Source organism: Loxodonta africana, chromosome 12, assembly GCF_030014295.1.
Source record: "Loxodonta africana isolate mLoxAfr1 chromosome 12, mLoxAfr1.hap2, whole genome shotgun sequence".
NCBI lineage: Eukaryota > Metazoa > Chordata > Mammalia > Proboscidea > Elephantidae > Loxodonta > Loxodonta africana.
The window spans coordinates 64930908-64947928 of NC_087353.1; the positions used below are offsets into that span (position 1 = coordinate 64930908).

The 17021-nt window shown below is 44.2% G+C and overlaps 1 protein-coding gene across 1 annotated transcript in view; it reads right to left on the bottom strand.

Annotated features, from left to right (window-relative positions):
* Positions 1–8400, bottom strand: part of TEKT5 (tektin 5) — a 56395-nt gene extending 47995 nt beyond the window's left edge. Inside the window, exon 1 of the mRNA XM_003417627.4 lies at positions 7601–8400. Within this exon, the coding sequence (XP_003417675.2) occupies positions 7601–8176 (576 nt within the window). The 5' untranslated portion in view covers positions 8177–8400. The remainder of the gene's footprint in view (positions 1–7600) is intronic.
* Positions 8401–17021: the final 8621 nt, after the last annotated feature.

Genomic DNA, 17021 nt, shown 5'->3' on the forward strand with positions numbered 1-17021 from the left:
GGAGGGATTTGGCGTGGGTAGAGGACTCCTGGAGCTTCTTGCCCACACTATGATTTCTCCAAAGATATACAAATGGTCAACAAGCGCACAGAGAGACGCCCACAATCATTACACACACATACACACAAACCCAACCCATTACTGTAGAGTCGATTCCAACTCATATGGCCCTATGGGACAGAATAGAACTGCCCCATAGAGTTTCCAAGGAACACCTGGTGGATTCGAACTGTCAACCTTTTGGTTAGCAGCCATAGCTCTTAACCACTATGCCACCAGGGTTTCCTATTACACATTAGGGAAATGCAAATCAAAACCACAGTGAGCCACCACTTCACACCCACTAGAATGATTATAATAAAAAATGGAAAATAACATTTTATTTTAATATCTTCTTTGGAGAAATGTCTATCCAGGTCCTTTGCTCATTTTTTAATTGGTCTGGGGGATTTCTGAAGAAAGACCCTCATCTTTTAATATGGTAGCACATTAGAAGCCGTTGATGAGGATGTGGAGAAACTGGAACCCTCTACATTGCTGGTGAGAATGTAAAGTTGTTCAGTGGCTATGGAAAAGTTTGATGATTCCTCAAAGAGATAAGCATAGAATTGTGACCCAGCATGATTTAGGTATATAACCAAAAGAACTGAAAATAGGTGCTAAACAAATACACATGTTCATTGCAGCACTATTCACGATAGCCAAAAGGCGGCCACAACCCAAATGTCCATTAACAGAATGAATGGATAAACAAAATGTGACATATACACACAATAGAGTATTATTCATCCATAAAGACGGATGAAGTTCTGATACATGCCACAGTGTCAAGGAGACTCAAAGAGATTACGCTAAGTGAAAGAAGCCAGATACGAAAGACCACATAGTGTATGAAATATCCAGAATAGGTAAACCTACAGAGATAGAAAGCAGATTGGTGGGAGACGGGGGCTGAGATGAGAGGGCAATAGGGAGTGACTGCTGAATGGGTACAGGGTTCCCTTTGGGGTGATGAAAATGTTATGGAACTTGAGAGAGGTGGTAGTTGTATAACATTGTGAATATACTAAATGCCACTGAATCGTTCACCTTGAAATGGTTAATTTATTATATGTGAATTTCACCTTAAAAATAGATAAATAAATAAATCCCTCTGCTTCCAGAGATGTCCCAGTTACAGCCACAGATGTCCCAAAGGAGAAGTTGGACGGACACTATCTACCCAACCAACACTAACCATGCCCTCTACCATATTGTTCACAAACGGTAAGGCTGGGCCTGGGCATCAAGGCCCAAATGAATGTCAAGTGGGTCAAGTTGAGGTGTCCCCCTCATCTCCTTTCCTTCCTCACTCCTCATCCCTTCACAGGAAAGCATCTCTGTTAAGACAGAGGAAGAACTTAGAGACATTGTTGGCATAAGATTGCATTGAAGATGAGACATGCTGGTCATGTAGACATTACATACCAGGGGTCAGCAAACTTTTTCTGTAAAGGGCCAGATTGTAAATATTTTTACCTTTGTAGACCATACATTCTCTGTTGCAACTACTTAATTCTGCCATTGTAGCATGAAAGCAGCCACAGACAATAGATAAACAAATGAGCATGAATGCATTTCAATAAAACTTTATTTGCAAAAGCAGGCAGCAAGCCAAATTTGGCTTCGGGATGTAGTTTGCCCACACTAACAAATCTGAAAGACCTAGAACCACCTATAAAGATGTGAAGTGACAACACAGACCTCTCTAGGATGGAGCGAGGGGCACAGAGAGAGGGGCAGTAGAAAATACCAAGAGAAACACTGGGAGAAAAGAAAGAGGGGAGACAGAAAGTAGAGGACTCTGTCGCTGACAGACATTTTTACGTCCACATCTTTTGGGCACTGTGCACGTGCAACTGACTAATAGTGAACCTATCTTCTTTCTGGTAATGGCCTCTACTCTTCTGCCTGCTCAGACCGTGCTTCCCAGTCTTCTCAGCTAAGTGGTTACAGATGAAAAGCACCCTGTTCCTGGCTCCTAGCAGTCCCTGGGTGGTGCAGATGGTTAAGCATTTGACTGATAACTGAAAGGTTGGTGGTTCAGACTCACTCAGAGGTGCCTCAGGAGAAAGGCCTGACGATCTGCTTCCAATAGGTCACAGCCTTGAAACCCTATGGAGCACAGTTCTACTCTGATGCACATGGAGTCACCACGAGTTGAAAGCAACTCAACGCCAACTGGCTTTTTGATGGTACCTGGCTGGTTGGGATCCTTGGTAGTCTGAATAGACCCCTCCTCCAAGCTTCTTTTAACCTAAGAAACAGGGACATTTCTTTTTTTTTTTTTAATTTTTGTTGTGCTTTAAGTGAAAGTTTACAAATCAAGTCAGTCTCTCACACAAAATCTTATATACACCTTGCTATGTACTCCCAATTGCTCTCCCCCTAATGAGAGAGCCCACTCCCTCCCTCCATTTTCTCTTTTCGTGTCCATTTCGCCAGCTTCTTACCCCCTCTACCCTCTCATCTCCCCTCCAGGAGGGACATTTCTTGGATGAGAGAGGACCTAACTGCAAACTCAGGCAGTTTAGTGATTAGAGGCCTGGGTTCTGGAGCCAGACCACCTAAGTTCAATTCCAGGCTTGGCCACTTCTACCTGCATACTCAACCTCTCTGACCCTCCGTTTCCTCATCTGCAGATGGAAGCAATATCAGTGCATATCCCAGGCTTGCTGTGTGGATTAAATCAGCTGGACAAGTGTAAAGCACTTGGAACAGCATCAGTAACTGTTACCTATGAATACTTGTGAAACTCTATTTTGGAGATCTCCCAACAGAAGGAGAACTGTGGAAAGCGATCAGGGCCAAGCAGGCCTTGCAGCTGTCGTGGGAGACATGAAGCAGAGCCCAATGGAAGGCAGAAGAAGGGGCCTCTGGAGGAGCTCCTGCAATAGGAGGCTGAGGAGGGTGGTGATTTGGCCTCTTGCTGTGATGCCACAAAGAGCAGCAGCAGTGAGAAGAGAAGGGCGCAGGGAGCACCGACATCTCAGTGCCAGCAATGCAGATGGGTCTGGGAACTCAGATAGGGCAGAAGGCTCATTCATCATCACCAAGAACTTGAGAATTTATCGAGCCTTTTCTGCGTGCCAAGCTCGATAGAAGTACTGGGGCTGCCACAGTGGACCAGACAGACAGGGTATCTGCATCCTAACAGAGGGGAGAGGCAACACACCAGTAAACACATAAAGAAACTGGATAAATTCTGACTGTGGTGAAAACAATCAGGATGGTGTGGAGGGGAGTAGCTGGCAACGTGAGAAGGGAAGGCTTCTCAGAAGAAGGGGCAGACCTAAGGCCTGAATCATGAGAAGACGCTGTACAGAAAGGAGTGGAAAGAGTGCACCAGGAAGAGGGAACAGCAAGTGCAAAGACCCTGGGGTGGGACAAGGAACAGAGAGGAGGCCACTGAGACTGAAGTGGAGAAGCGAGGCTGGAGCAGTTGGCAGGCCGAACTATACATGTTAACGGCAGTGCAGTGGGAAGCCATTGAGGGGGCTTTAAGCGGGGGAGTGGGGTCCCTACAAATGGTTAATGTGCTTATCTGCTAATTGAAAGGTTGGAGGTTTGAGTCTACCCAGAGGCACCTTGGAAGAAAGACCTGGTGATCTACGTCCAAAAGATCAGCCACTGAAAACTCCACGGAGCACAATTCTACTCTGACACACGTGGAGTTGCCGGGAGTCAGAGTCACCTTGATGGCAACTGGTATTTTTTTGTTTATTTTACACAGGGGAGTGTTAAGACTCCACTGAATATTTTAAATTCTCCCATTTGGCTGCCGTGTGGAGAGTGGATTGCAGGGGAGCAGGAGTGGGGTGACCGGGCAGGAGGTAATTGCTGTTGTCCACTGAGAGGCTGCCTGGACTGGGTGGTAGCCCTGGAGGTGTAGCCATCGGAGCTCTGTGAAATGGGCTAAAAGTGGAAACACATGAGAAGCCTTCTGGAAAATCTGATATTTTTCTGATAAAAAGGAACAGACAGGGTTGGCACGTTTCCCCTTTGCCCTACCCCCATCTCCTGCCTCAAATGCTCTTTGCAATCAGGAGGACAAAAGTCACATGCTAAGGATGGCAGGGAGTCCGTTGGTGGTGCAAACAGTTAATGTGCTCGGCTGAAAGGTTAGAGGTTGGAGTCCTCCCAGAAGCGCCTCAGGATAAAGGCCTGGCAATCAACTTCAAAAAATCAGTCATTGAAAACCCCATGGAGTAGGGTTCTATTCTGACGTATGTGGGTTTGCCATGAGTCAAAAATGACTCAATGGCAACACCTTTTAAAGGATGGCAGAGCAGAAAAATAGGAGCCTGAGTCCCTTCTAGTTTCAAGTTGAAGCTGCACCAGCCCTGATCCCTGAAATTCCATTATGAAAGAAAATCAAATTCCCATTTGGTTAAGCCATTGCAGTTGAGTTTTTCTTACATGCAGTTGAAAGCATTCCTAACTGACCTGGGATCAGGCTGGAGACTGGAAGACCAAGGAGGTATCAGTGAATTTCTGCATTCATATATTTATTCATTTACTCAGCAAATATTTATTGAGTGTCTACTGTATGCCAGGCACTGTGCTAGGCTGGGAATACATGAAAAATATTGGTCTAAGCAACAGTCAGTCAGAGCAGACATTGGTCATCAAGGATGAGCACAGCCGCATTGGTACACAGCGGCTGAATATCAATCTTGAATACATTGTTGACAAAGCAGACAAAAATCCCCACCCTCATGGAGCCGACATTCTAGTGGGGAGAGAGAGACAATATGGAAATGAATAAGCAAATTATCAAGTACACTAAGAGGTGACAGGTGCTATGGAAAAAAAAGTTATTATTTTAAGTACGTCCTTTAAAAAACGACCGTAACACACACTCACACAAAACACACACTCACAAACAGGCACACAGTGTCTCCACAACCCAACTTTGATGTAACCCCAAGGAGACAAGGAAATTAAATTCAGTCTGAGGAACCCTGATCTGACTGGGAGTATCCCGAATAGACTAAGATTAGATTTTTACCTAAAACCGATCATATCAATGACCTAAATATAAGAACTAAAAGTATAAAACTCTTAGAAGAAAACATAGGGGTAAAGCTGTGAGACCTAGTTTTTGATAATAAATTCTTAAATATGATACTAAAACCACAAGTAAGAAAAATAGGTAAATTGGACATCATCAAAATTAAAAATGTTTATTCATCAAAGGACTCTATCCAGAAAATGAAGAGACAACCTACAGAATGGGAGAAAATATTTGGGAACCATATATCAAATAAAGGAGCCCTGGTGGCACAGTGGTTAAGAGCTCAGCTGCTAACCAAAAAGGTCAGCAGTTTGAATCTACCAGCCACTCCTTGGAAACCCTATGAGGCAGTTCTAGTCTGTTCTATAGGGTCACTACGAGTCGTTGGCAGTGGGTTTTTTATACTGAATAAAGGTTTAATATCCAGAATATATGAAGAACTCCTACAACTAAAAAACAAAAAGACAAACAAAGCAATTAAAAAATGGACAAAGGATTTGAATAGACATTTCTCCAAAGAAGGTATACAGATGGCCAATAAGCACATGAAAAGATGCTCAAAGTCACTAGCCACTAGGGAAATGCAAATCAAAACCACAATGAGATACCGGTTCATACCCACTAACCTGTAAAAAACCTATTGCCATCGAGTCGATTCCAACTCATAGCGACCCCACAGGACAGAGTAGAACTGCCTCATAGGGTTTCCAAGGAGTGCCTGGTGGATTCGAACTGCCGACCTTTTGGTCAGCAGCCATAGCTCTTAACCACTATGCCACCAGGGTTTCCTCATACCCACTAGGTGGCTATAATTAAAAAAAAAGAAGAAGAAGAAGAAAATAACAAGTGCTGGCGAGGATGTGGAAAAATTGGAACTCTGGTCCACGGTTGGTGGGAACGTAAAACGGTGCAGCCACTACGGAAAACAGCCTGAAGCTTACTCAAAAAGTTAAACATAGAATTATCATATGACCCAGCAATTCCAGTCCTAAGAACAGACCTAAAAGACTTGAAAGCAGAGATTCAAACAAATACTGGTATACCCACGTTCAATGCAGCACTATTCACCACAGCAACCCAAGTGTCTACTAACAGATGAATGGGTAAACAAAAAGTGGTATATACATACCATGGAGTATTATTTACCCATAAGAGAAATGAAGTCCTGATACATGCTACGACATGGATGAACCTTGAAAACATTATGTTGAGTGAAATGAGTCAGACACAAAAGGACAAACATTGTATGATCCCCTTATGTACACTATCTAGAATAGGCAAATGCATACAGACTAAAGTCTATTAGTGGTTACCAGGGGCTGGGGGGAGGGAGAATCGGGTGTTATTGTGTAAGGGGTGCTGAGTTTCTGTTTGGGGTGATGAAAAATGTTTAGAAATGGATGATGGTGATGGTTGTAATTAATGACACTGAATTTTACACTTAAAAGTGGTTAAAATTGGGGAGGGAGGGAAGAAGAGGAGTATTCACTAATTAGACAGGAGACAACCATTTCAGGTAAAGGGAAAGACAATACACAATACAGGAGATGTCAGCACAACTGGACTAAACCAAAAGCAAAGAAGTTTCCTGAATAAACCGAATACTTTGAAGGCCAGAGTAGCAGGGGCAGGCATCTGGGACCATCGATTCAGGGGATATCTAGGTCAATTAGTATAATAAAATCTAATAAGAAAACATTCTGCATCCCACTTTGGCGAGTGGCATCTGGGGTCATTTAAGATGCATCAATTGGTCTCCACCTACCTGGAACAAAGGAAAATGAAGAACACCAAAGACACAAGGTAATCATGAACCCAGCAGACAGAAAAGGCCACATAAATCAGAGGATACATCAGCCTGAGACCAGAAGAGCTAGACGGTGCCCCGCTATAACCAATGACTGCCCTGACAGGGAACACAACAGAGAATCCCTGATGGAAGAGGAGAGTAGTGGGATGCAGACCTCAAATTCTTGTAAAAAGACCAGACTTAATGGTCTGACTGAGACTGGAAGGACTCCGGAGGTCATAGTCCCCAGACTTTTTGTTAGCCCAAGACAGGATCTATTCCCAAAGCCAACTCTAAAGACAGGGATTGGATTGGACTATAAGACAGAAAATGATACTGGTGAAGAGTGAGCTTCTCGGCTCAAGCAGACATATTAGACTATGTGGGCAGCTCCCATCTGGAGGGGAGATGAGAAGGCAGAGGGGGACAGAAGCTGGCTGAATGGACACGGGGAATACAGGGTGGAGAGAGGGAGTGTGCTGTCTCTTTGGAGGGAGAGCAGCTAGGAGTACATATACAGCAAGGTGTATAGAAATTTTTGTATAAGAGAAAAAAATGGCTAAAATGGTAAACTTTCTGTTATATATATTTTTTACCACAATAAATTTTTTCAAAAAACCAACTGATTATACATGACAATGCAGCTCAAACCGACCTGCAAGGTGCCTGTGGCCTCAATCTTCACACAGAGAAAGTGGAGTATGGTAGCCTGCATGGCAGCGGCTGGCCACAGCCCTCGCCCACCTTGCACTCACCTGCAGAGGACAGTTCACCTCATCAGCGGCGCATTCCAGCCGTTTCTTGACTGTCTCCATACTGTGATTCTCAGTCAGGAGCCTCTCCAGCTCATAGCTCAGCTCAGACTTCCAGAACCCTATGTCCGACAGCCTCTGTCCCAGGTTCCGGCAGGTGCCCTCTTGCATCTGGCGCGTCAGCTGGTCCTTGTCCTGCATGAGCCGCATGGAATCACCCATCAACCGCCCCGCCCAGAGCCGGGAGGCCTCAGCCCCACGCAGCTGCAGCTGGTTGGATTGGTCCCAGTCATGGGGGCTGTAGCGACAGAAGAGCGCTGAGCGGAGGGTTGGCAGGATGGTGGGCGGCCGCAGGGCGCTGCGGTTCATGGTGCTCTCATCTGGGCAGGTCTGCACATTGGAGACCTTGCAGAAGAGGCTGGGTCTCCATGAGTTGAGGTAGCGGTACCCAGGCAGGTAGTAGGGCTGGTAGCTCTCCTGGATCACTGGGGTCTCCACAGCAGGGGGCAGCGTACTCAAGCCACAGGCTTTCTTGGTGCCGCAGTAACTGGCTGTCTGAGAGGTTCCAAGGAACTCCATTCTCTTCCATCAGCCCCTTTCGGGCCAAACTCTGCCCAACGGGGCAAAGGCATCACCAGCCAAGGGGAAGGGCTTCTCTGAGGGACCAGCAGACCTCTATGACTCAGCACCGCTGTCATAAAGCCTGGGGCAGTGGGACGTTAGCCAGGCCCTAGCTCAGTCTCAGACCAGCTGGGGCCATATTGTCTGAATAAAAAAAAAACAAAACAAAACAAATACGAGTTTCTCAATCCACAGAGTTGGGGATGTAAGAAATGACATTTTAGTTATTTTTTCTGCAACACTTTAAGTTGTCCTTCCAGAACCATCTCTGCCCTGTGGGAAAAAGCTAAATGTAGTCCCCTCCAGGAGACTCAATCAGTGCAGGGTCAATTTGGTCAAGGTTGTTTGTTTTCTTTCTCGTGTCCCCGATATGGCATCAAGGTAGTACAGCCATATGGTGGGATTCTACTCAGTGATAAAAAAGAAGGAACTATTGGTACATAGAACATAATGAATCTCAACTGTTAAGCTAAGTGGAAACAGCTAGACTCAAAATGCTACTTCTATAATGATTCCACTTATATGACATTCCAGAAAAGGCAAGACCATGTGGATGGAAGAAAGATGAGTGATTGTCAGGGGCTGGGGGTGGGAGAGGGCTAACCACACAGGGGCATGAGAAAATCTTGGGAATTGATAGCACTGTTCTATATCTTGACTGTGGTGGTGTTTACACTATATGTGTTTGTTAAAATTCAGAATTACACACTGAATAGGGTGAATTTACGGGATGTAAATTACGCTTTGGGAGGCATTGGTAGAATTCTCACCTTCCATGTGAGAGACCTGGGTCCGATTCCTGGCCAATGAACTTCAAACATAGATACCACCCGTCTGTGAGTGGAGGCTTGCTTGTTGCTATGCTGCTGAACAGGTTTCAACACAGCTTCCAGATTGAAACAGACTAGGAAGAAAGGACTGGTGATCTAAAGTTCTGAAAATCAGCCACTGACAACCTTATGGATCACAACAGAACATTGTCCAGTATCGACACATCATCAGGAAAGACCAATCACTAGAAAAGGACATCACGTTTGGTAAAGTGGATGGCCAACGAAAAGGAGGGAAAACCACAGTGAGGTAGACTGACGCAACAGCCATAACAATGGACTCAAACAAATCAACGATCACTACAGTGGCTCGGGACCTGGCAATGTTCTGTCATACGCAAGGTCACCATGAGTCAGAGCTGCCTGGATGACAACTCACAACAATTCTATACAGAAGTTAACTTGGATAACTTCTGGTTGTACAGTCAGCACTGGGTACGCGCAAACTCAGCTACACTCGCTTGCTTTGGAGGTGATGTCCCTAACGGCCCAGAACAGTGCGAGCTCGCTTCAGACATATTCGGGCTCTCTAACCCCTGTGGCTACAGGTTCCTGTCTGTAAACAGTAGACTCGACACAAACAAGGACAGCACAGAAACGTGAAGCCGAAGGAACCAGGGCATGGGTTACTTCTGCTGGTTTTTCTACACGACCACTTGAAGTTTTTATTTGTGTTTAGAATTTAAAACAGAGAAATAGAATACAACCTGCAAGGTATCATGTTTTTGTTTGGAAAGTGACTTTTTTTTATTGTTTTAATTATTACTATTATTTCGTTTATATATTTTTTCTTTTATTTCATACATGAAATATTTTACTAAATTCGAGCAATAGCTTCAAAACTGAAATGTATCCTTTTTGTTAATTGTATTAAAACTAAGAACATAATTATTACTGAAAATACTGTGATATAGAGGAAGAGGAGGAGGGTGTTAAATAATAATTGTCTACTCTGGTGTCAAATACACTAGTACAACACTGCTTAGAGACCCCTTGTCCACCACCAAAAGATCTTTTTCTGTTTTAAACCACCCCAATGGAAAACCCATTACCTTTCTGAAACACCAGATGGCTAGCAGAATCCAAATCCCAGTGGGAAGTGCAGTGGGAGGTGGGTGGTGAAGACCTGAAAGGGGAGACCTCTTTGTTGCCAACCCTACACTCTGACTCTGCCTCCCCAACTTTGGAGACCCCAGCCTGCGGTCGCCCTGGTCCCATCTTACTGCAATCTCTGGCCTAGAACCTGGGAGGCCTGTTTTGAGAAGACCACCTGATCTCCAGGAGCTGTAAAGGGATCCTTCCACAGCTGAGAAGTTAATGCATAAAGCATTTGTCTACAGAATGAAGGCATGGAGTCTGCCCTGGGTGTGTACTAAAACAGTGCTGTCTGCGAGAACTTTCTGCAATGATAGAAATGCTCTATTCTGTGACATCCGATATGGTAGCCACTGGCCATATGTGGTTAACTGAGCTCTTGAAATGTGGGCTAGTCGACTGAGTAATATATTTAGTTACATGTGACCAGTGGCTACCATATTGGACAGCACAGAGCTAGAGAATCTACACTTGCTGATGTGAAAAAATCTTCCAGGAAGATTGAGGAGTACAATAGGCAAGTGCAGAAAGAGGCAAGTGTGTCTAATGAACTAGCATTTGGGTGGAAATGGTGTGGGGCAGGAACGGATATTTGCTGGTATATGCAGAGACTACCTGTGGAAGGGCCAAGGAAGTGATAATGTTGGTTGCCTCTAGGGAGAGGAACTGGGGGCAGGTGGCTTTCCATGTACACCATTTGTATGTTTTGTGTTTTGCACCATGATTATGTATTACAGCCCCGGTCAGTGTTTCGTTCTGTTGTACATAGGGTTACTATGAGTCGGAACCGACTGGACAGCACCTAACAACAACAACAACGTGTTACCAATTCGAAAAAAATTAGTAGATTTTAAAATACATGTAGTCCCTGACTTACAATGGGGTTCCGTTCCAATGACCCTGTGGTAAGTTGGTTTTGACGTAAGTTGAATAACCCTCTTTTTAGTTTTCATTATTATTGCATTTTATTACCAGTATCTTTATAAACCCAATTTTTATTTATCTATGAACATCTACGAGTGAACATCTGAGAGTGATAACATCAGCAAATTAGGTGCTGCAACAGTGTATGTAGTACATATTACTAACAATAAGATGTACAAAAAAAAAAGATGTGGTAAGTGCAGTTCGTCATAACTCGGGGACTACCTGTATTTTTAAATACCTGCAGGGAAGAAGAGGGAGATGGTTACACAATAGCCTGGTCTTCTCAACAGAAGGGACGCTCCCTGAGCTCTCTCAATGAGGGTCAGGGGATGTGCTAACAGTGTGTGTGAGAGGTGTGTGCAGGGGACAGTTACTCAATAAGCGAGATAGGCACAGGCTTAATTGTGCTTGAGGACCTTAGTCACTATAAGCTGGTGCAGACCGTGTTTACTGTGTGTGAGAGTATGAATGAGAATGTGAGTGTGTGCGTTGTGTATGTGAGAGTGTGTATATGAGAGCGTGAGTGTAGTGTGGTGCGTGTGTATAAGAAGAGTTTGTGTGTATGTGTGAGAGTGTGTGTGTTTGTGTGTGTTGTTCAAGATCAGGCATGAGTAAACTAGGAATAAAAAGACCAATGAGACAAAGCCCTGACCTTGGACAGCATTTGGGGTCGTGTTGTGGGCAGACAGGAAACAACTCACTGGTAAGCGTGTAATAAGATGGAGAAAACTGTATTTGCTGACATTTGATGTGGGGGAATGGTTTGTGTTTACAGAAACATTTTTCTGTGGGCCTGGAGTAGAAGGAAAGTAACAATAGCAACAACAACAACGGCATCCATTGGTTTTTGAGCCCTCCTATGTCCATGGCAGATTTGTTCGTTCTTCTAGAAGTCCATGGTGTATTCAATATTCTTCACCAACACCATAATTTAAATGCATCAATTCTTCCATCTTCCTTATTCAACGAATAAATCTGTCATGGGAGAAGTACAGCCAGAATGCTCCTTAGAAGCGAGGTTGGCAAGACTTTGTCTCACGTACTTTGGACATGTTATAAGGAGGGACCTGTCCCTGGAGAAGAACATCACTCTTGGTAAAGTAGAAGGTTAGCAAAAAAGAAGAAGACTCTCAACGAGATGCATTGACACAGCGGCTGCAACTATGCACTCAAACATAGCAACAATTGTGAGGATGGCGCAGGACCGGGCAGTGTTTTGTTCTGTTGTACATAGGGTTCCTGTGAGTCGGAACTGACTCAACAGCACCTAACAACAACAACGATCTGGCAGCAGAGCGCTGGTGGCACAATGGTTAAGCACACATTTGTTAACCAAAAGGTTGGTGGTTTTAACCCACCAGCTGCTCTTCAGGAGAATGATGCAGCAGTCTGCTTCCATGAAGATTATAGCCTCGGAAACCCTATGATGGGACACTTCTGCTCTGTCCTGCAGAGTCGCTATGAGTCAGAGTCAACTCAAGGGCAGTGGTCTAGTTTTGGTTTGGTTGTGTCTGTGGCGCAGCACCCTGAGTACATAACTTCTGTGGTACCATCATCCCCTTACCCCTCAGCCACCCCAGCTCGGGGTCCTGCCCACAGCGGGCACTCAGCATCCCCAGACCATAAGCTCCACAAGAACAAGGTCCTGGTCAGTCTAATCACTGTTCACACTGCCCCAGACTTAGGGCCGTTTACCCTGCAAGTGCTCCGTAAATAGAGATGAATCAACGAATGAAGAAGGAAGAGAGGGAGTCAAAGCCGGCTCCACGGCACCTAACAACAACTTTCAGAGTTGTTGATCTGAGAATCTTTCAGAGCAAATGATCCCAGTCATCAACTCAACTTACCAAGTCAGCAAACGCTCCTCGGGCGCCCCCTGTGGGCATGCAGGAATCTTGTCACCTGTCACTCTCCAGCCACCTGTGACTGAAAGTGGTTCCACGCAGGGCTCAGAAATCCAGGTAAATAGGGGCACACATGCACACACACGAAAGACAGAGCAAGAGATTTAGAAAATCCAAAAAGATGTCAATTCAGCATCCTTATCAGTTTGTATCATTCAAAAACTAAATTGTATTTTACAGGCAAGCATTTTTTTTTTCCACTTTGAATTTTAGAAGGCATCTTTTTGATGCTGGCACTGGCCCTGACTGATGTCCAAGGATCCAGCAATTTTCCTAGAAATCTACCTGCAGATACACATATACATGTGTGCTACAATGTATGCATGAATTTGCCCATTGCTGCATTGATTACAGTGACGAAAAAAGCAGACCTAATCAATGTCCATCAGCAGAGGGCTGGTTAAATAAAACATAGAACACCATTCTATGGAATACTCTGAAGCTGAAAAAGAAGAAAAAAGAAGAAGTTGGGCCTGTATTTGCTGATAAGAAAAGATCTCCAAGATATATTAAGTAAAAAAAAAAAAAAGCCAAAATATAGAACAGTGTATGTGGTGTGATACCGCTTGAGTAAATATATATGTAAGTGTATATGCATAGCCTTTTCCAGAAGGATTCGTGGAAAAAGTGCCAGAGAGTTACCCCTGGACAGCGCAGGAGTGGAAAGAGGAGGAGAGCATAGAAGGAGACTTTTACTTTTGGATTAAACTCTTCTATACTATTTCAAGGGAAACCCTGGTAGTGTAGTGGTTAAGTGCTACAGCTGCTAACCAAAGGGTTGGCAGTTCGAATCCACCAGGTGCTCCTTGGAAACTCTATGGGGCAGTTCTACTCTGTCCTATAGGGTTGCTATGAGTCGGACTCGACTCGACAGCACCGGGTTCGGGTTTTCTGGTATACTGTTTCAGGAGCCTTGGTGACACAGTGGTTAAGCATTCAGCTGCTGACCAAAAGATCAGCAGCTCAAATTCACTAGCTGCTCTGCAGAAAAAAGATGTGGCAGTCTGCTTCCGTAAAAGATTTACAGCCTTGGAAACCCTATGGGTCAGTTCTACTCTGTCCTACAGGGTCACTATGACTAGGAATTGACTGGATGGCAATGGGTTATACTGTTTAAAATACATATACTACATGCATGTTCATTTTATTTTAAAGTTTTAAAAAAATTATCCCCAAACATAGTGAGAGCAAGTATATGTGAATAAAAGCCTAATAGGACTTAAACTTCTGGCCAAGATTAACAGGGATTGTATTTACATCCCTGTACGAAACAACAACAGCAAAAAAACAGTCAAAATATGTGGAACAATGACGTTCAGGCAGTAAAAAACGGTGGTCCCTGATGATGGGAAACAAATTAGGTGAGTCCCACAATTGCCCCAGCTTACTGCCTGGACAAGGTTTCCACTCAAAAGCATTAGAGGGAACAATAGTCCCATCACTCATACAAGGCTGGGAATAGTTCCAAGCTTTTTAACCGCATAGCCTCGCCACTGGGTTTGGGTTTTTTTTTGTTTTTTTTTTTTTTTTTGCCTGGCCACCTAGATCATGGATAGGGGAAGAGTGTCACCTACTGGTGAGCCCGAGGAACTGCAAGCACCTCTTGGGCCACCTGTTTCAAACGCAGGTTCTCTAAATTCGTCCTGTTATGCTAAAACAGGAAACCCTGGTGGTGTGGTGGTGAAGTGCTACAGCTGCTAACCAAAGGGTCAGCAGTTCAAACCTGCCAGGCGCTCCCTGGAAACTCTATGGGGCAGTTCTACTCTGTCCTATAAAAGGTCGCTATGAGTTGGAGTTGACTCGGCAGCACTGAGTTTGGCTTTTTGGTTTGGTGCTAAATCAGCATCAGAATTTTTAACCAATTTGACAAGTTTCTCGCCCCATCTCAGTGTCAGTGGGAAAAATTAAATTGGGAATTGGAGAGACCCAGGTTCTAGCCCTGTTTCATCTGCCATGTTATTTGGGGCATCTTTCCCTGTCTCCGTCTCATTTCCCCCACCTGTAACTAAAAATGCAGGATCTGCTCTGTGGCTGTAATCTACAACCCTAAATATTTAACACAACATGCATTGACCTTTGCTCTGTGGAAGCTCTGGCTTGGTGCTTTGTTGGCAGTGGTGGTGATGGTGCCAGAAAGTTGATTTCGACTCATGGCGACCCCATGTGACAGAATAGAACTGCTCCGTAGGGCTTCCTTGACTGCAGTCTTTATGGGAGCATATCACCAGATCTTTCTCCTGAAAAGCCACTGGTTGGGTTCGAACTGACAGCCTTTCAGTTAGCAGCCGAGCACTTAACCATTGCACCACCAGTGCTCCTTGTTTGGTGCTTTACATGCGTTAAATTGTTTTATCCCCACAACAATCTGGTCAGGTATGTTTTATTACCCCAATTTTACAGATGAGAAAATTCAGGCTAAGAGAGGTGAAGCGACTTGCCCAAACGTTATTCAGCTCATCAGAGTTGGAGTCGGGATTTGAATGCATGTCATCTGATTCAGAACATGAGCTGTAAACCACTCCATGGTGCGATAATAAACTCTGAAGAGTTTTAAAAACATGCCCAGGCCCCACTCCCAAAATTCTTTTTTAATTGGTGTTGGTGGGAGGGCCAGGCAAAGGTATGTTTTAGAAAGTCCCCAGGTGATCCTAATATGAAGCCAGGTTGCAAACTCCTGCTACAGAGGATACATGCAGGTGCCCCAAAATTCCGAGTGAAGGTTTAAACTTTAATAATTTCAGAAGTCTAAATCGACAGAATTCTTTTTAAAATAATTTTTAAATCTCATTGTTTAAATTTCTTTGGCACTTAGTTTTTTAAGTGTAAAATAACAAATTTCTAATTTTAATTTCTCTTCTGATCACCATTCTCTATTTTCAATCAGAGGGACTGAAACAAAATTTAAATTTAAAATCTTATTTCAAACTCACAGGACTAAGTAAGTGTAAAGGAAATTTAAAAACCAAGTGCTGATTTTTTGTAAGTTTGTAGCATTTATAATTCTGAAGTTATTAAAACATAAACTGGCACTAAGACTTTTAGAACACAATGTATTTCAGCAAAGGAGAAAGTAGTCATTTCCACAGGCTAGGAATGGCTTTGGTGAGGCAATGATGAATAGAGAGGGGAAGACTGAAAAACAGTAGACATTTCTTTCCTGCCACTGTGCAAAGACTGGTTGAGTGCTGAGTGGGAGAGGCCCTTTGTAACTAGGGACAAAAGAGGGATCTACAGGGTGTCACTACTGAAAGCAGCTAAAGAGAATCTGCTAGGAAATGTCTTGAGGGACATCAGCAAGGAATCTCTGAAGTGGCCCTACCTCAGCCCTCTGCACTGTGGCGGAGGAAAAGGAGCCTAGGGTCAGGGAGTCCTAGTGGAGCCTCCTGGCTGCAAGACCTTTGGCAAGTCACTTAACTTCTCTGAGACTCACTTTCCTCAGTAAAAGCACAATAATTTGCATCTTGTCTCCCACTGCATGACAGAGCCCAATATAACGGATTCAGGCAAGAATTATGCCAAAACCACTGAGTTAGAGGCTGATGAATAGGATAGTCACAGGATCACAAAGTATTGCACCAGGGAATACTTACTAATTACAAATAGAGAAATAGGGCAGACATTCCCTTTACCAAAAGGAGCCCTGGTGGTGCAATGGTTAAGTGCTCAGCTGCTAATCAAAAGGTTGGTGGTTCAAACACACCAGTGGCTCCTGGGGAGAAAGACTTGGCAGTCTGCTCCTGTAAAGATTACAGTCTGGGAAACTCTATGGAGCAGTTCCACTCTTATAGGGTTGTTATGAGTCAGAACGGCTTGAGGGCACACAGCAACAGCACCTTTACCAAGTGGTCAAGCTTCACATCACAAAGAACGCATAATTAACATTAAATCCCTCGTGATGTGATACAATAACAAGTTCTGTACACATCACCCAGGTGTGTTCTACCAAAAAATTTCAACTGAATCGAATTAACGAAGGGGGAAATCAGATAAATCACGATTATGGGGTATGCTACAGAAAGCTTGGCTGCTAACCAAAAGGTTGGCCGT